We start from the raw sequence: 19,957 nt of genomic DNA on the forward strand, positions 1-19,957 counted from the left end.
TGATCAGTATTTGTAATCACTTTTAGATAGTTGCCTGATCAGTATTATCACCCATGTAATGAATTTACATTTTAAAACACGTCATATATTTATTAGGTGAAGCAGTTGAGGAACCGGGCAGACGAAGATGCTCGAATGATTCACATGAGTCTGCAGCTGGGTAATGAGCCCCCCATTTCGCTTAGAAGGGATCTGGAACACTTAATGCTCTTGGTAAGCCCTATATTGGGTGAATTGTCATCTTCTATTGCAGTAGTTCTCAACCTTTCTAATGCCATGACCCCGCAATACAGTTCCTCATGTTGCGGTGACCCCAAACCAAAAAATAATTTTGGTGGCTACTTCATAACTATAATTTTGCTACAGTTATGATTCGGAATGTAAATACCTGATATGCATTATGTATTTTCCGATGGCTTTAGGCGACCCTGCTGGGGTCGTGACCCACAGGTTGAGAACCGCTGTTCTACTGTTTTTTCCCTAACTTGGGAGAATTTTAGATCTGATATCTTAAGTGAATTCATTTAAAAATGTACATTTTTATTTAAAAGTAATTTTCGAGTGAAGGCATTTTCCCACAATCTTTATTTACTCTCTGCAGATTGGTGAGCTATATAAAAAGAACCCCTTTAACTTGGAGCTTTCTCTAGAATACTGGTGCCCCACAGAGCCCCTGCAGGCCACCACTCTCCTGGGTTCTTATCTTGGGGTGGCCCATCAGCGACCCCCTCAACGCCAGGTGAGCTCTTAGATTTTCTGCTTTTCTGCTCTGAGGTGGTAATTGGAAGTCTGGAAAACATGAACAATAACATTATTGCTGTAACACCAATGACCACTAGTGTAACCTTTAGAAATTTACATTTTCCCTTTTTGTTTAAGGAGATTTAAAATTCTTAAATTTAAGTTCTGATTATTTTGGAGCTTATGTAGTCAGGCTTTTATAACGTACTAGGTATTTGTCAAATCATTAGAGATAGAACGATGTCTAGTCTCTTTCTGTGTAACTTGTTTGAGTTTTATCAGTATTAGTCTGTCCTCTGTAGGCAGGACAAGAGACAGCACACATCATTCTTAACAAGTTGGGGAAAGGTAGGAGAGGTACAAGTACCAAAGGGAAAAGCCTGGAAATTTTAATTGATGACAGAATGCCCATGAGTCAGGAGACAATGTTGGAAGAGCTCATTTAGCAGTAGCAGAAAGGATGGATTGGCATATTTGTCTTTTTGAGGGGGTTTCCTGTTCTAAAAGATTTCTTGTGTTGAATTTTCATTTGTGTTGGAATCTAAGATCAATGCCATTTCTTTTTATTGTATTTCTTGCATTTATTGTTTTATTTTTCTCCCCATTTGAAAAGTATTTTAGAGATTTATTAAAATTTTTAAAGATTTAAAAAAATGTTCATGAAAATGTTCAAACATAGGAGATTAAGTATATTAACATTCAACATCTTAATTTAATATCTTTTAACCTCTTGCCGTGTTTACTTCATCTACTGTTAATTTTACTACTTTTATTTTGCTCCAGTGTTTTTTTTAACTTTTATATATTAATTTTAGAGAGAGGAGAGAGAAAATGGGGGGAGGAGTGGGAAGCATCAACTCGTACATCTCTCATAGTGCTTCTTGTATGTGCCTTGACCCAGTAAGCCGGGGGTTTCAAACCAGTGACCTCAGCATTCCATGTGGACACTTTATCCACTGCGCCATCACAGGTCGGAGTGCTGGAATATTTTAAAATGAATTTCAGGCAGTATGACAGTTTGGCTTTGGGGAGGTTAATTCAGAGCACTTAATTAGTTTTAGTTAATATGTTGTCATGATTAGCTAGTTCTTATTGCCTTAAATTAAGATATGCTTTATGTAAACTAATGGTTTTTCCCTATTTCAGGTTGTCTTGTCAAAGTTTGTTAGGCAAATGGGTGACCTGTTGCCTCCAACTATTTATATTCCTTATCTGAAAATGCTCCAGGGATTGGCCAATGGGCCCCAGTGTGCCCACTACTGTTTTAGCCTGCTCAAAGTCAATGGTAGTAGTCATGGTAAGAGAAGTCTGGATGTTAAGTTCGTTGTGACATTCTTTGGTTCAGTATTCCCGTCTATCATAGAATCTTGGCTATTTGTGATAGGTTCTCCCAGGTGTATAAATTATTTTTACAATAACAGAGAAAGAAGTCCATGGTGGCTTAATGCATAGTGATTCTTTGACTATGTTCTCACAGATTGGAGAGTTTTACTATTTGCTCTATAAAATAGTTTGTTTTGAGAAGTTAAAATTATATAACATTTTTAAAGAATACATCTGCTTGGTGCTCAAAGCACAGTATATACCCCTGCCACTTAATGTTGATGTCTTTATTTTCGTAAGTGCTTGTTCCCTAAATTCCTGTTCGTAATGGTTTTCCTTTTGGCCCTCTTTCAGTTTCCTCATTTAATTTTCAGACTCGAGTCTGGTTAAACCAAAAGCACTGTAAAAGGGAAGAGAAAGAAATATTTATTAAGCATCTGCTTTATTAGGTAGATATTATCACTTTCATTTTTACATGGGAGGAAACTGAGGTTTAGAGAAGTAGTTTACCCGACGTCACAAGTCAGTAGGGAGCCATGACGGGAACAGGGGTCTGCCTGGCCCCAGAGACAGTGCTTTGCTCGTCTTGTATGCTGTGCTTTTGCTCCAGTGCTCAGTATGTAATGAGTAGTGTCACTTAAAAATTTAGATGGTAGTCATCTCTCTGTGGGAATTCACGCTCAACATTTGGGAATTATTTAGTGGGAGAAGACGCCGCGTATAGTTAAATGACAACAGAAAGGCGCTCTCCTGGATATAGAGTAGGTAACTGGCATCCAAAGTCATCTGCCTTTGCCTTTACACAGACACCTTGCATTCTTAGTCTTGAGGGAAAATGAGTCCAGAGTTCTAGCTCACAGATGGATTCCACCCATTTTGAACACACTACTTATCTGGCACAAAGACTAAGTTGATTGTTTTACATTTGTTTCTTTCCTCCATTTCCAAGCAAATGCTTAGACGTGTTCAAAAGAAAATTCTGTGTTGTGTTTCTTTACAGTTGAAAACATTCAGGGAGCAGGGGGCAGTCCTGTTTCCTGGGAACACTTTTTTCACTCTTTAATGCTCTACCATGAGCATCTCCGGAAGGATCTCCCGAGTGCAGACAGCGTCCATTACCGTCATCTTCCTTCCCGGGGCATCACCCAGAAGGAGCAGGATGGACTGATAGCGTTTTTACAGCTCACGTCTACCATCATTACTTGGGTAGGTAGCCCAGCCACGGCATATGAGAGTTTAATTTTATTGTGTCCTAGTACAGTGGCATTGTAAGGAGCCCCCAAATTTTTGTGTATTAAATTTATGTACCACTAAGTTTATTAGTGATAACTGTAGTGCACATATAGGTTTATATTTTGTTGTTTTGTTTGGCTTTGTTTTTTATTTCATTTCATAACCTAGTCTCTCTTTTTGTTGTTGTTGTTGAGAGGCAGAGACAGCCTGCTCATGCCAGGACCCTCATGTGCCCTGCCTGGGATTCACCCAGCAAGCCCACTATGGGGTGATCCTCTGCCCATCTGGGGCTGCTGCTTCATTGCATAGCAGCCAAGCCGTTTTTTAATACTTGAAGTGGAAGCCATGGAGCTGTCCTCAGCGCTTGGGGCCAACTTGCTTGAACCAATCAAGTCATGGCTGCAGGAGGGGAAGAGAGAGAAAGAAGGGAAAGGAGAAGGGTGGAGAAGCAGATGGTCACTTCTCCTGTGTGTCCTTACTGGAAATTGAACCCAACATACACTTGCTGGGCCGACACGCTACCTCTGAGCCAACCAGCCAGGGCTCACGTCTCAGTTTTTTTAGGTTTTTATGGGAGTGAGCGTCGTAAACTTAAACATCGTATGTTGAGACTGCCGTAACCTGAGCACCCCCGTATTACAGTAGAATATATTACATGGTTGCAGAGAGGACCTAAAGTGCTGAGATAAGATTCATGAGACCTGGTGGAGTATTTGTCTCTGCATATATTACTTTCCATGCTTAGGGCTGTGAAAGTCATTCCAGAAAGGCTGTTTCTCCTCCATTCTTTACATTGACTGGGCTAGTGGTTTGATTAGATCCCATGATAGACTTCAAGCAGAAGCCACAGTCTTATCTTTATTTTAGTACATATTAAGCCTAGGAACTCTCAGTGTAAGTGCTAGAAGTTTAGATAATTACTAATCATTTTTCTTAGCTTTCAAAAATGGAAAGGTCCTTGTTCTTTTTGTGTTTGCCACTCAGAGTGAAAACGCTCGCCTGGCGGTCTGTGAGCATCCTCAGTGGACCCCTGTCGTGGTGATTCTGGGACTCCTGCAGTGCAGCATTGCCCCTGTTCTAAAGGCCGAACTCCTGAGGACCCTGGCAGCATTTGGCAAATCACCTGAGATTGCAGCTTCCCTCTGGCAGTCGTTGGAGTACACTCAGGTAGTATCACCAGCTCCTTGACTTCCATCATTATAATGTGGGAGGTGAGGCTTGATAATATCGTAGAAGCAAGAGCATCCACTTCGAAACATGCTATACCATGAACTTCCCCATTAGAAAGTTACCATTTTGGTCCTGAGTATTAGAAACCAATGGGCTTGGGTTTTCCTCTTTGATCACTGACAACTTAACTGGGTTCCTGGGGACTGTTTCTTCTCTTAAGACTTAGATTTTCAGTGTCTGTAAGATATTGATGAATGGATAGCATTCCTCCTCTGTCTTTGAGACCTGGATGATATGAGCCTTCAGAAGCCGCCTGGACTCATTAAGTGTGAGGAATACCTTATTGTGCTTTCCTGCTTTTTTCTGTGCCCTTCCTGTGCAGAAGAGTGAGGGGGTCTTTTTATTTTATAAATTTTAATGGGGTGACATCAATAAATCAGGGTACATATATTCAAAGAAAACATGTTCAGGTTATCTTGTCATTCAATTATGTTGCATACCTATCACCCAAAATCAGAGTGAGGGGTCTTGATCACCTTTTTTTTCTTTAGATGTAAGCCCTATTGCCATTTATATATATATATTCTATAGGCGGTAAAGGAAGAAAGGAAAATAAAGTTGTACTTACAGAGATATTTCTAGGAAAATGATTCAGTGGACCATCTGTTTGTCTTAGAAATACTATAGCATAAGGGAACCTGTGTTTCTTAACACATTTGTGGAAGCAACTGTTTTGTAGTAGTGAAATATTCTAATTTGTGTCCTGAAGATATTAATGATATTTTACAAAAACATAAATTGTGGGAGTTGGTTTGTGCTGAGCGGCCCAGTCACTTTCTGTGTAATCATTTTTCATTCATGTGTGTATCACTACTTAATCATTGTCCTAATGGTTAGTGCTTTTTTTATGCTTGAGATGAAATGTGATTGCGTTTAGACAGTTCTATCCTTAGAACAAGACTCTTTTTTTTCTTTTAAAGAATCCCACCTAGCGTCGGCCTGGCGTGCGGGGGACCCGGGTTCGATTCCTGGCCAGGGCACATAGGAGAAGCGCCCATTTGCTTCTCCACCCCCCCCCCCCTTCCTCTCTGTCTCTCTCTTCCCCTCCCGCAGCCAAGGCTCCATTGGAGCAAAGATGGCCCGGGTGCTGGGGATGGCTCCTTGGCCTCTGCCCCAGGCGCTAGAGTGGCTCTGGTCGCAGCAGAGCGACGCCCCGGAGGGGCAGAGCATCGCCCCCTGGTGGGCAGAGCGTGGCCCCTGGTGGGCGTGCCGGGTGGATCCCGGTCGGGTGCATGTGGGAGTCTGTCTGACTGTCTCTCCCCGTTTCCAGCTTCAGAAAAATACAAAAAAAAAAAAAGAATCCCACCTAATGTTATATTCTCAGCTTGCAAGAGAGTTAAGGAACATGAAATTAATGATACCATAGACTGTGTGTGTCCCTAGCAAGGTCAGGACAGAACATCTTAACTCTGTACTTCTTGGTTTTCTGGTACCAGTAGCAGGGCTGGTTGTAAACAGACCAGTGTCTACAACACTGGTGAGATTTCATCCCATAAATCCTTTTAAGATTTATTGCTAGACTGAGAGGAAGTTCGCTGAGGACACCTCTTGTGTGCACTTAGAAACTACCAGTTTTCTGATGCCCAGGTAATCAGAAGTTCTACACCTTGACGCAATTGCTAAAGAAAGTCCATAGAGACCTCTCAGTTGTCAGTTCTGGTTGACATTGTAAGATCTGTGGGTGTGCTGGGTGAGGAATGTGACTATTATATTGCATAGTCACTGCTTTCTGTTAATGAATGAGCAGTGCTGTGCTTCTGACATGTTCTTTTCATTATTTTAAGATCCTACAGACCGTAAGGGTTCCAAGCCAGAGGCAAGCTATTGGTATAGAGGTAAAGTTTTCCTTTTAGTTTGAATGCTATATTTATATATTCACATGATAGAAAGACTAAGGATTATTCTTATTTTATTAAATTTCTATAATTTTCAATTTTAATATATTTTAATTTGAAGGGTTTGCTGCTCAGTGTTGAAACTTTTTATGAAAGGAACCAAAGAACTTGGGTTTCCAAGTTGGGAAAGGATGTTGTATGGTGGCCATCCAGACTGAAAGTTTGGTTGTAACTTATTTTAATTAGGTTACTTGGGCCAGCCTATAGTGGGACTTTGTTTCTTCTCTCTCTATACTCCCTCTCTCTTTTTTAAACATTTAAGATTTCTATTTTTAATTCAAAGTTGGGAACAATATGTGCAAATATGAAATTCTCCCATCTGATTGAGCTAGATTCATATAATACTTTGTAGCACTTCTTAGCCTTTTGGCTAACTTCAAGTATCTAATACTTTTGTGTTTTTTCCTCTAAATGAATAATGGTAGTAATCTGTTATGTATTTTTTGGTGTGATATTGTAGCCATGTGAATGAGTTAATTATCTACAAAGTGCTTTACACCTTATAGCTGACATTTTTATGTTACCACATTTTCTTTATTTTTCTTTGGAAGGTTGAACTGAATGAAATAGAATCCCGGTGTGAAGAATACCCGTTGACCCGGGCCTTTTGCCAGCTTATTAGCACCCTGGTGGAGAGCTCATTTCCTTCTAATTTGGGTGCTGGACTGCGGCCCCCTGGCTTTGACCCCTATTTGCAGTTCCTTAGGGATTCCGTATTTCTCCGATTCCGCACGAGAGCTTACCGGAGAGCCGCTGAAAAGGTGACGTTCAGAGAAAACATTCTTTATCCTTATTTATTTATTGCTGCTTTTTCTATTAAAGGTATAAGATGCTACAAATTCATTTCAGCTTTTGCAAGTTAGTAGGCTTCACAGTCTTAATACTGTAATGTCTATTGTCTGATTAATTTATTTGCATTACAAAATACTTTGGGCATTAAAACCAAAGTACTGCCTGACCAGGCGGTGGCGCAGTGGATAGAGCGTTGGACTGGGATGCGGAAGACCCAGGTTTGAGACCCGGAGGTCGCCAGCTTGAGCGTGAGCTCATCTGGTTTGAGCAAAGCTCACCAGCTTGGACCCAAGGTCGCTGGCTCCAGCAAGGGGCTACTCGGTCTGCTGAAGGCCCGCGGTCAAGGCACATATGAGAAAGCAATCAGTGAACAACTAAGGTGTTGCAGTGCGCAACGAAAAACTAATGATTGATGCTTCTTATCTCTCCGTTCCTGTCTCTCTGTCTCTGTCTATCCCTCTGACTCTCTGTCTCTGTAAAAATAAAAAAATAAATTAAAATAAAAACAAAAAAAACCCAAAGCACTACTTTTTAGTGATCAGTCATCTGACTGATATAAATTCATAGTGATTCGGATCCTTAAATGAACAAACTTTGACTAAAATGGAACTGAAAATGTTACACCTTTGTCAGTTGGGAACACACTGCCCTTTACTGAGATGATTTAGGTTAGGAATTGAAATGAGTTTAAACTTGCAGCAGTTTCTATTGACTGGTAGCACTTCTGGGTTGTGGAGTCTGGCTTAGTGGGACAGCGTATTATGGTCCATGTAGGTATGTGTGCCATGGACAGAGGCTGAGGGATCACTGACATATATGCACGTTTGCTCTGGTCCTAACACATTCACGACTGAGCTTATCGCTGTATCATCTTATGTAATTCCAGTATTACTGTGAGGCAGGTACTATTAATATTCCCATTTTACAGATGGAGGCTTAGCAAGGATAAGGAACTTACATAAGGTCCAGGACCAGGATTTGAATCTAGGACTCTGATTCCAGATCCAGGCATAACCCCTAAGCTGTGTAAGAGACCCTTCCAGGTTCTGACATAATTCACTTTAGTTTTTAATACTATTGCCTCACAGAGTACCCTTGGATGTATCTGCCTTATTTTTATAGTTAGCTATTTTTGAACCTTTTGGGTTTGTTTGTTGTTTTATTAATGATTATAAAAATAATTAACTTTATGCTCATTTTGACAATTTGGAAAAATATAAGAAGAAATTATGTCACTCGTAATCTTGTTGCCAAAAAAAAGAAAAGAAAAATCTAATCTTTATCCTATGCATATATACTTAAATTGAGATAATTAGTTACATTAGTTTGTATCTTTTTTGGCCACAAAACATAATATCATGAGGATTTTTTAAACTATTATTTGAAAAGTCTTTATAATGACTATATACCATATTTTTTGCTCTATATAAGACACACTTTTTTACCCAAAAATGGAGGGGAAAATGCCCGTGCATCTTATGGAGTGAAAAATATGGTATTTTATTAAATATTTTAACACACCATTTGGTTCAGAATATTTTTTTTCTTATATTCTTCCTTAAAAACCTAGGTGTGTTTATGATCAGGTGCATCTAATGGAGCAAAAAATATAGTAATCATTACTTATATCTAGCATAGTTTATTCATTACCTTATCATTGAATATAGTTTGTTTCTAATTTAGTCTCAAAACTAAAGTTCATATTTTTGTCAATTGCTTTATAATTTTTGCTTCTTCTGTAGTAAAAATAAACACAGGGATATATATTTTATTTAGGCTTTAGAATTACCTTGGTGATATTTATACAACACACACACACACACACACACACACACATACTTTTTTTTTTTTAATTCATTCAGTGAGGTGGGAAGGCAGACAGACAGGCTCCTGCATGCACCCTGACCGGGATTCACCCAGCAAGCCCCCTACAGGGAGATGCTCTGCCCATCCGGGGCTGCTGCTGTGTTGCTTGGCAACCAAGCTATTTTAGCACCTGAAGCAAGGCCATGGAGCCATTCTCAGCATCCAGGGCCAACTTGCTGGAACCATTCAGGCTATGGCTGCAGGAGAAGAAGAGAGAGAGAAGGGGGTGGGGTAGAAAGCAGATGGTCACCTCTCCTGTGTGTCCTGACCGGGAATTGAACCTGGTAACCACATGCCGGGCCATACTCTACTGCTGAGCCAACTGGCCAGGGCCTGTTTTACTGGATGAAACACTAACAGCCTCATTAATAAAAATTATTTCAGATGGATAATGGATGCTGCTAATTACAATCTCTTCAACAAAATGTTCTGATGATTTTTGGCATTTAAGTACTCTATTTTCCTTTCCTTAAAAAGGTCATAGCGACCTAAGTGTTTAGAACATAGTCAGCCATGTTCTTCCCAGGAGTCACTGCTTTTACCCATGCGTGTCTGCATTTCAGGTGCTGCTGCCTACCCTCGCTATCATTAATCTCAGTTCCACCACACCATATTTACCCCGAGAAATTTCCCCTCAATTTATGAATTTATTTTACTTGAATGTCTTATTCAGATTTAACTTTAGCACCGTATTTCATAACTCTGATTTCTCACAAAAACAGTGCTTTGGATTGAGTTAAATTAACAAACACAGAGTGTTAGAGGCAGCATGTATATTTATCAATCCTAAAATCCATTATTATGTGGTGATGAGCCTTTTTTATTTAAATAAATTATTTTGAAAAATTTGGAAAATATAAAGTGAATAATTTTAAAATAACAGTTAGAAAATCATCATTTAGTCTCAATTCCCAAACTCAGCCTTGATAAAATCATGCAGTAAAAGTAATGATTTTAAAATAATTTAAAAACCAATCTGCATATAATTACCAAACTCAGCCTTTTAAAATTCTGTGCAATGAATTTTTAAAATAAAGTTTTAATTTTATTGTATATGTTTTTTCATTGACAAATATTTTTTCTTTTTGTTGCATAGGTTTTAAAAAAATTTTAACAAAGAGGTGTGGTTGGGTTCTTTTGGGGCAAGCCGACCAGTAATTATGTCTCCTTAACACCTTTGGCTAGAAGAGCTATGGGGTAGAACACTGGTCCAGAATTAGAAGACCGGGCTTGACCTCCTGTATCTTTGCTGCCAGCCTTCCAGACTTTATGGTCTCAGGGAGGCCATTCATGCTGTGAGCCTCACTTGCTTCACCCGGGAAATAAGGGTGATTAGAGGAGATGATTTCTCAGATCCTTTCCAGCTGAGATTCTTAAAGAAAATGAAATACTTAACACTTTGGAGAAGTGTCCAAATCTGATGTTTAACTATAAAGGGACTATGACTAAATTCTAAGTGCTTTAGATTTGCAGCCTGAATATCTGCTACAGAGACTTTTCTGTAAGAGTAATGCTTTTACAAATGTTATACCTTGTAAAATTCGCCAGTTTCTTATCATTTAGCAAAATAAAGCACAATGAATCAGGATTGCAATGTAGTTTAGCATAAATTAGTAAATAGATACGGACTTGACTCATTTCGGGAGAAAAGTGGGGTGAAGAAAAGCCTAGCCTTGCCTGACCAGGTGATGGCGCAGTGGATAGAGCATCGGACTGGGATGCGGAAGGACCCAGATTCGAGACCCTGAGGTCGCCAGCTTGAGCGTGGGCTCAACTGGCTTGAGCAAAAAAAAAAGCTCACCAGCTTGGACCCAAGGTCACTGGCTCAAGCAAGGGGTAACTCGGTCTGCTGAAGGCCTGCGGTCAAGGCACATATGAGAAAGCAATCAATGAACAACTAAGGTGTTACAATGAAAAACTAATGATTGATGCTTCTCATCTCTCTCTGTTCTGTCTCTCTGTCCCTGTAAAAAAAAAAAAAGAAAAGCCTAGCCTTGTCTCACCTTGCACTGTTTCATTGTGGTTGAAATACTTGTATCTTTCTGTAGTGGGAAGTGGCTGAAGTCGTTCTGGAGGTGTTCTATAAACTGCTCAGAGATTATGAGCCTCAACTGGAAGATTTTGTAGACCAGTTTGTGGAATTACAAGGTAATTGATTCTGTTACTTTTTTTTCCTTTATTTTATTTTTCCTTTTCCAAGTGAGAGAAGAGGAGATAGACAGACTCCCACATGTGCCCTGACCGGTATCTACCCATCAACCCACGTCTGGAGCTGATCCTCTGCTCAGCTGGGGCCATGCTCCCAACCAAGCTATTTTTAGTGCCTGAGGCATAGACTCCATGGAGCCATCCTCAGCACCTGGGGCTGATGAGCTTGAAACAGTCTAGCCATGGCTGTGGGAGAGGAAGGAGAGGGGAAGATAGGTAGAGAAGCAGATGGTCACTCCTGTGTGCCCTGACCGGGAATTGAACCTGGGATATCCACACACCAGGCCAATGCTCTACCACTGAGCCAACCGGCCAGGGCTAATTCTGTTACTTCCAAACAAGATGCCAACTATTTTAAAAACTATATATAATTTATTAATTATATATTCTATGGACTATATATTTCTGTTTATAAATTAAATTAGGATTTAAATCTTTTTTGTTCTTAGCAAGAGAAAGTAAAGTAAAATTTTATTGAATGGAAGACGAACATTGCTTTATACATTCTTTAGTGAGTTAACATATACTAGGAGGTGACTGGTTGCTTTGTGCAGATCAGCCTTTTGGGGAATTACCACTGTATACCATCTGTAACATTGTCTCTAAATTGAAACTTGGCCTTTATCTGTTCAGATACAATTTAATTCATAGGTCTCATACATTTCTTATAAATCAAGGGTACGAGAAGAATACTAATTCACCATCTCTTGGACTATGTTATGTTCTATTTAGGAGAAGAAATTATAGCCTACAAACCACCAGGTTTTAGTCTGATGTATCATCTTCTAAATGAGTCACCGATGTTGGAGCTCATTCTTAGTTTACTGGAAGAAGGCGTTAAGCAGCTCGATACCTATGCCCCTTTCCCTGGTACGTGCCTGAGTGTCTCTGTCTGTCTTGAAAACAGTTTTGATATTTTCACCTTTTGTACACTGAGTGAGGGTTTGATATAACGAAATGATCTCTGAGGTTCCTTTTCCCTCTAAGATCTCTCTGTGGCTACAGTGGTGTGTTCAGGGAGCCATACAATGAAAGGAGATAAAAAGTGAAAGCAGGTAAGGGACAGAAACTCACTGTAACCATGTCTCATTGCAGGGTCTTCTGTAGGTCATTGTAATGAGCTTTCTTTCACTTTAACATGTTTAACATGCCTAAATTTAAATCTAAAGTAGTTTATATATATATATATATATATATATATATATATATATATATATAATATTTGTAAAAGCACTCACTATATTTCTTGGTACATAGTATTCAATAAGTTTTATTTACTGTCATTATTACTACTAATTATTATTTATTGAGTGCTGACTGTGCATTTTGTGCTTTTAAAAGCACATTATGTATTAACGCATTTAATCTGTAGGAAAGCCCTGTGTGGTAGATATTATTTCCAGTCAACAGGTAGGGACTTAACTTACAAAAAGGTCTCACATCTGTCACCAGCAAGTGTTAGGACTGTGCCAGTAAGTGTCAGGGCTGCGATTTGAACCTTGACAGTTTGGCTTCAGAGCCCACGTGTTTTAAATTTGAATGAGGGGATAAGTGATCCTTGTTTATATTTTTAGCTTCTTTATTTTCCAAATTTTCCACAATGAGTATGTATAACTCTCAAACAGTTTTTCAGCCTTGGCACTGCCCATTGACATTTTGAGATGAATAACTTTCTTTTGTAGGTTGTGGGCGTTGTCCTGTGCATTGTAGGTCTCCACCCACTAGATGCCTGTAGTACTTGGCCAGTGTGACAACCAAAAGTGTCTCTAAACATTGCCAGTGTCCTCTGGGGCCAAAATACACCCCTTCCCCATCTGACCATCTGGGAACCGTTGCTCTAACTCAGCGATTTTCAACCTTTTTCATTGCATGGCACATTTATACTAGTTGCTAAAATTCTTTGGCATACCAAAAAATACATTTTTGCCAGTCTGACAAAAAAATAGGTATAATTTTGATTCATTCATACAGGAAGGCTGTTGTTATTCTTTTATTTGATAATCTAAAGGAAAAGAGGTCAGTGTCCCTAAGTAGTCATGTTTTAAAAATTCTTGCAGCATACCAATTGAAAGTCCCTGCTCTAAATAATTAGGGAAAAGATACAAAAACAATGACCTAGAAGCCATTACATGAAAATAATCTGAGTCACAAAAATTTCTTCGACTTCCATGAATGAGCAGCCTTGTGAAGTGGCAACTGACAGTTTGAGAACTCGAGGGCTTTTCGAATCTAGAACTTTTCTTTTACCTTGTTTTTCTGAGACTTGACTCTGAGTTTCAAGGGTTTGCATGCAGTTTTCTAACTTCAGCCTTTGGTTACTAGGGAAGAAGCACCTGGAGAAAGCGGTCCAGCATTGCCTGGCGCTGCTCAACCTTACCCTGCAGAAGGAGAACCTCTTCATGGACCTGCTCAGGGAGAGTCAGCTGGCTCTGATCGTCGCGCCTTTAGAACAGCTCTTGCAGGGAATCAACCCCCGAACTAAGAAGGCTGATAATGTGGTGAACGTCGCCAGGTAGGTGCCAGTTGCAGGTAGACAAATGATGAAATGAATTAGAGGGCTTTCTAGCTTTGATTTCCAAATCTGGTCAGATCCCTAAAGCATCACTTTGTTATGGCCTCATTTTGTTCTTGTCTTCTTTAGCTCCTCTGATTTTAATTACTTTACAGGTTCTTTTTCTTCTAATTATTCTATGTCTTAAACATTTCCAAGAATAGAACGATACACAATCTTAATATTGTACGTCACTTGGAGAGAATTTGGATCGTGGCTTACTGGCAGGGTTCAGAGTTCCAGGACTTCTAGAAGTATCACCCTGTCTCTGCATTCAGCTTCCCCTTGCTTCCTCCCTGTGTGTGTCTGTCCAGACTTCCCCCTTTTATGAGTTCACTAAACGTTGGATTAGCACCCTCCCTATTCACCTTAACTTGGTCGACTGCCTCCCCAGAGGCCCCATTTCCAAGGCCTGTGTGGGCTCAGATGTCAGCATAGGAGTTTTGGAGGAACATTATTCCACCCAGAAGAGGCAGCATGTGTTTAGAAGGGAAACCGTGGTCTAATTCCCCAGAAGTGCTTTGTGAGTGGGATGAGCGCTGACTCTCAGTGTTCTTTATTGAGACTAGTGAGAAGCTGCATTTCATCGCATTGCAGTAGTACCCTGAGATACGAATTTAATTCGTTCTGTAACTGAGCTCCTAAGTCAGTCAACTCGTATATCAAACTGCCAATACTGGACCTGTGCGCCAATGCGCCAACTAGCGCCAGCTTCCCGAATCATGATTCGTATCTCAGAATTTCGCTTGGATCTTGAACAAAAATACAGACCGAGTCGCAGCTCATATCTTAAAAAGTCATATGTTGGTCTGTTCGTATCTCAAGGTACCACTGTACTCCTCAACTGTTTTCTTGTTTAAAGGTACCTGTATCACGGCAATACGAATCCCGAATTGGCCTTTGAAAGTGCCAAGATCCTCTGCTGTATCTCCTGCAACACCAATATGCAGATAAAATTGGTTGGAGATTTCACACATGACCAGGTGACTGATTTTGTTGTTAATTTTTGGTTCATTCTGAGTCCATATGGAAGTCACAATCTTGCTTTTGGGAAAATTCTCTAGGAGTTAGTATGTTTATATATGTTGGGTGAAAACCTACTTGTGTAAGGGGCTATGATTTATATTTGAAGCACTGTAGTATTGATTATACTTTTATTATATTATGTTACTATACGGGAGTCCTTGGGTTACAACAGTCTTGACATACGACATTTCAGGTTTATGATGCTCACTCCCATAAAAACTTAAAAAAATTGAGACGTGAGTGTTGTGGCTTAATCATTTTTGTCATTTTTTTCTGTTACTACAATACAGTTTACAGAACAGTATATTTATGTCCTTTTCCTTTTTCTGTGGCTTAGTTGTGTTTTTATGTTCTAGATTATGATTTTACAACTGTGTTAGAATAGGTAAGTGACTTAGGCTAGGGTGTATTTCGACTTACACCAAAATTTGGGTTGCGACACTGTCGTAGGAACAGAACTGTGTCGTAACCGGAGGACCCCTTGTAATGTCTGATGAGACAGTTGCTATTCTAAGTGCATTAAAGTGAAGTGCCCTCTGGACTGGAATACTGTCCAGGTTGAGATCCACTATTTAAGTAAAATATAGATCTCTAGTCTGGGTTTTGGGTGAGGTTCATGATCACCACCTGATAGTTGGGGGATGTTAGAGACAAAGCTTTTCAGTTCGCCTGCATTCATCTGAGTATGAATTATTACTGATTTTCATACCCTGCTAAATTTCTTAAGGATTTGAGTAGTATCTGGTCTTGCAGCCCAGAAATATAAAACTAGTGATAAGTAGATTTTTTTAAGATGAGAATTTTATTTTCTATTGTAATTAAGTGCCCATGGCATTTAGTATATAATGAAGAGGTCATAAAACAACAATTTAATGATATATTTTTAAAACAATTTGTGTGATTCTTTGGGAAAGAAGAATTAAGGAAGCAAGATTTGAAACCAATAAACTTAAAAATTTTGTTTCTTTCATTTTTATAGAGCTAATTTATGGCAATTTAAAGATCTGAGTTTTCTATTAATTAAAAACATAACTTAGGCCCTGGCTGGGTGGCTCAGTAGATAAAGCATTGACTTGGCGTGCCAGAGGTTGTGGGTTTAACCCCTGGTCAGGACACGTATGAGAAGCAGTCAATGAGTGCAAGACTACGTGGAACAACTAAGTGAAACGAGTTGATGTTTCTCTTTCTCTCCCTCCTCACTCCCCCTCTTAAATCAGTGGAAAATTTTTAAAAAAGTAATAACTACAATCTGATTACTTGGTTCAGATTTGCTTTTTTTTTTTATAGACAAATGTTTATAAGTATATATTTATTATAGTTTCTCTAATATTTGGAAACTTTTTGTAATTTATTTTTTTATCATTATATGACTACAGACTATTAGTCAGAAGCTGATGGCTGGGTTTGTGGAGTGTTTGGACAGTGAAGATGCAGAAGAATTTGTGCGTGTAGATGAGGGTAAGTGTTAGGTTAACATGCGTTATTTTTTTATTTTATGTAAATACTTAATGTAGAGGACAGTATCATCTGTCCAGTGGTGACGTAAGAGACCTTAACGAACTTGCCAGCGTGTATGTAGTATAAATGTGTAAAGCTGTTGGGAAACCTCTTAAATGAACCTGAGCTCAAGGTAACGGCTTACAAGGCAACTGAGACCAGAGGAAACGTGGCGGTTTGGAATAAAAGTTTTATATTTTTGAACTTGACTTCTGTTAACTTTTTACTGTTTTGTAATTTCGTTTGTAATTTTCCTGTTGAGGATCAGAACTTGAGAGGAGAGTAGCTGTAATCCGTCATGAAACAAGAATCCACATCTTGAACCTGCTCATCACCTCACTGGAGCGCAACCCTCCCAGCCTTGCTCTCTACCTATTGGGCTTCGAATTGAAGAAACCCGTCAGCACCACCAACCTACAAGATCCAGGTACAGGCATTTACTCCGTCTTCTGTTTATGGAGCTAAGTAGTCTTGTGTGTGTGTGTTAGATAGAGGCAGAAAACGAGAGAGACAGGAACATCAGTCTGTTGTTCCTGTATGTGCCCTGACTGGGGATTGAACCGGCAACCTCTGAGCTTTGGGATGATGCTCCAACCAGCCGAGCTATCCAGCCAGGGCAGTAGTCATTTATTGAATGCTGGGCTCATGGGCTAATTCACTGAAAGAAATAACACTGGGGAACAATTTTTTTTTCATTTTCTGTTGCATGAGGTTTTAGAACTGTTTCTATATATTTCTGCATCACTGATTCCAAATCTGAAATCCGTTTTTTGGTGCATGCTCTAGTTTTTATGCAATTTTAATTTCTTTTTGTTACAGTTAATGGCATGCGTTGGTTTTTAAATTGGAGTTAAAGGGCAACGACTCTTGGATTGAACATAACCACAAAGCAATTATTGTTTTACAAACATCACTTTTACATAATTGTAGTTGTTTTTAAATGTAAAAAATTATTATCTGATAAAAACACCATCTTATTTTCTCTTAAGATTGAATTATGGCTTCTTCGAGTAGGCATAAATGTAAGAATAGTCCTGACACCTTCTGTTATATATGTGGCTGTTACACACTTCAATGTCAAAGGTGCAGTATTTCATCATTTGTGACACGTGCATATATTGCCTATTTTCAAGTTCTCCTTGGCGATCAAGACAAGAATTGGGCTCTTCATATCGTGTGTCATAATTGTGAGGAAATGCTTTGTGACTGGACAAAAGGAAAACGCAAAGGAATGCCTTTTGGTATTCCTATGGTTTGGCGTTAACCTAAGGACCACAGCAGTGACTGTTATTCTGTCTGATCCATACAAAGGGCATCGGCAAGAAAAAATGGCATATGATCACATATCCTAATATTCTTTCAGCAATACGACCTATCCCACACTCTGAGACACTCCCAGTTCCAGTTTTCAATGGTTTTATTTCTTCTAAGGACGAAGAAAGTGAACGTGGTGATCAAGTGTATTTTGATAAGATGCATGAGGAAATGATTGTAGGATCAGAAGGGTCTTCTTCTGATGCCAAGCAGTCATTAACACCTCAGCAGTTTAGCCAACCCGAATTGAATGACTTAGTAAGAGATTTGGGCCTATCAAGGAAAGCAGCTGAGTTATTAGCCTCCAGGCTTCAAGAAAAGAATGTATTTCACCAGTCAGCTAAAGTATTCCATTTCAGGAAGCAAATTTTTGTGAACAAATTTTTGTGGACTTTTTCCCCAAAGACAAACACTTTGTTTACTGTCATGATATCAGTAGTCTTCTCAGCCAGCTAGGTGTTAACACTTACAGTCCAACAAAATGGAGCGTATTTCTTGACAGCTCTAAAGGGAGTCTGAAGTGTGTTCTCCTACACAACGGTAATGTTTATGCAGCAGTTCCAATTGGTTATTCAACTAATCTGCAAGGAGATTATAATAACATAAAAATTGTCCTCGACTTTCTGAAGTATGAGAAGCATAACTGGATCATTTGTGTGGATCTTAAAATGGTAAATTTCCTGCTAGGACAACAGAGAGGTTTCATGAAGTATCCTTGCTTTCTGTGTTTGTGGGACAGCCGAGTTCGGGAGAAACACTGGACACAGAAGGAGTGGCCAAAACATGAAGCTCTGGAAGTAGGGATGCAAAATATTGTGAATGAACCTGTAGTTAATCGAGACAGGATCATTTTTCCCCTACTTCACATTAAACTTGGCTTAATGAAGCAGTTTGTTCAGGCTTTGAATAGAGAAAGTGAATGCTTTCAACATATTATTTCTGCTTCTCCTGCCTTGACCTTCAAGAAGATAAAAGCAGGTGTATTTGATGGACCTCAAATTCAAACCCTCATACATGACGAAGAATTTTCCAGGAAGATGAATAAGGAGGAGAAAGCAGCATGGCAGTCTTTGGTGGCAGTTACAAAGAACTTCCTTGGGAACAAAAAAGCAGAAAACTATGAACTTCTGGTTCAAAGGATGCTGTTGGCTTTCCATGACATTGGATGTAACATGAGCATTAAGATTCACTTCCTGCCCTGGCCGGTTGGCTCACCGGTAGAGCGTCGGCCTAGCGTGCGGAGGACCCGGGTTCGATTCCGGCCAGGGCACACAGGAGAAGCGCCCATTTGCTTCTCCACCCCTCCGCCGCGCCTTCCTCTCTGTCTCTCTCTTCCCCTCCCGCAGCCAAGGCTCCGTTGGAGCAGAGATGGCCCGGGCGCTGGGGATGGCTCTGTGGCCTCTGCCTCAGGCGCTAGAGTGGCTCTGGTCGCAACATGGCGACGCCCAGGATGGGCAGAGCATCGCCCCCTGGTGGGCAGAGCGTCGCCCCATGGTGGGCGTGCCGGGTGGATCCCGGTCGGGCGCATGCGGGAGTCTGTCTGACTGTCTCTCCCTGTTTCCAGCTTCAGAAAAATGCAAAAAAAAAAAAAAAAAAAAAAAAGATTCACTTCCTGAACAGTCACCTTGATAAGTTTCCTGAAAATCTTGGAGCTCTTAGTGATGAGCAGACTACTGCTGAGCATCAAATGAGATTGTCCTCAGCAAGTACACAAATGTAAGAGCTACAAATGCAAATTTTTGCCTGAATAGAATTAAAATAAGTTTTGCACAAATTTTATGATTAAAATAAGTGTTTTAATATGTTCTATTTTGAAATTGTAGACAAATTCTGATGCAATCATATCTTCTGGTGTATTAGTGTATTTACTGCATTATATAAATTATATTTTCACAAAGATGATGCCCAAGAAGATATTCTACTTCATTATGTTAAACTAAATGTTGAAAATTTTACAATAAGATGAAAACCTAAAATCTTGAATTGCAAAAGAACTGTAGCTTACAGAGAAAAACTAATGTCAGATTTGAGATCAGCACACTCGAATTAGGTAAGAACAAGTGTTTTTGTGGATGCAACAAAAATTTTGTTCCCCAGTGTAATGGATTGTGATGGTCCCATCTCTAGGACTTTAAGTCTGGACAAACTAATAAGCCTTAGAAAATTAGTATTTATCAATTCTTTACATCAATATCCGTAAGGCTGTTTACATTAGAGCAGGTGTTTATGGAATTTAGCTTTTATAAAGTTGTTTTCAGGTTTTTAATGTAGACATTTTAAA

The 19,957-nt window shown here is 39.5% G+C and overlaps 1 protein-coding gene across 2 annotated transcripts in view; it reads left to right on the forward strand.

The window, feature by feature from the left end:
- NUP205 (nucleoporin 205) overlaps window positions 1–19,957 on the forward strand; it is a 78,597-nt gene that overhangs the window by 17,708 nt on the left and 40,932 nt on the right. Inside the window, exons 9-21 of one of the 2 annotated variants that reach the window (XM_066262361.1) lie at window positions 97–213; window positions 602–739; window positions 1,888–2,038; window positions 3,065–3,270; window positions 4,282–4,464; window positions 6,312–6,362; window positions 6,974–7,183; window positions 11,129–11,228; window positions 12,021–12,158; window positions 13,611–13,800; window positions 14,702–14,822; window positions 16,242–16,323; window positions 16,625–16,789. In XM_066262361.1, coding sequence (XP_066118458.1) covers window positions 97–213; window positions 602–739; window positions 1,888–2,038; window positions 3,065–3,270; window positions 4,282–4,464; window positions 6,312–6,362; window positions 6,974–7,183; window positions 11,129–11,228; window positions 12,021–12,158; window positions 13,611–13,800; window positions 14,702–14,822; window positions 16,242–16,323; window positions 16,625–16,789 — 1,852 coding nt within the window. The remainder of the gene's footprint in view (window positions 1–96; window positions 214–601; window positions 740–1,887; window positions 2,039–3,064; window positions 3,271–4,281; window positions 4,465–6,311; window positions 6,363–6,973; window positions 7,184–11,128; window positions 11,229–12,020; window positions 12,159–13,610; window positions 13,801–14,701; window positions 14,823–16,241; window positions 16,324–16,624; window positions 16,790–19,957) is intronic. The other variant, XM_066262362.1, reaches the window with a different exon arrangement.

Source organism: Saccopteryx bilineata, chromosome 2 (genome assembly GCF_036850765.1).
Source record: "Saccopteryx bilineata isolate mSacBil1 chromosome 2, mSacBil1_pri_phased_curated, whole genome shotgun sequence".
NCBI classification, from domain to species: Eukaryota; Metazoa; Chordata; class Mammalia; order Chiroptera; family Emballonuridae; genus Saccopteryx; species Saccopteryx bilineata.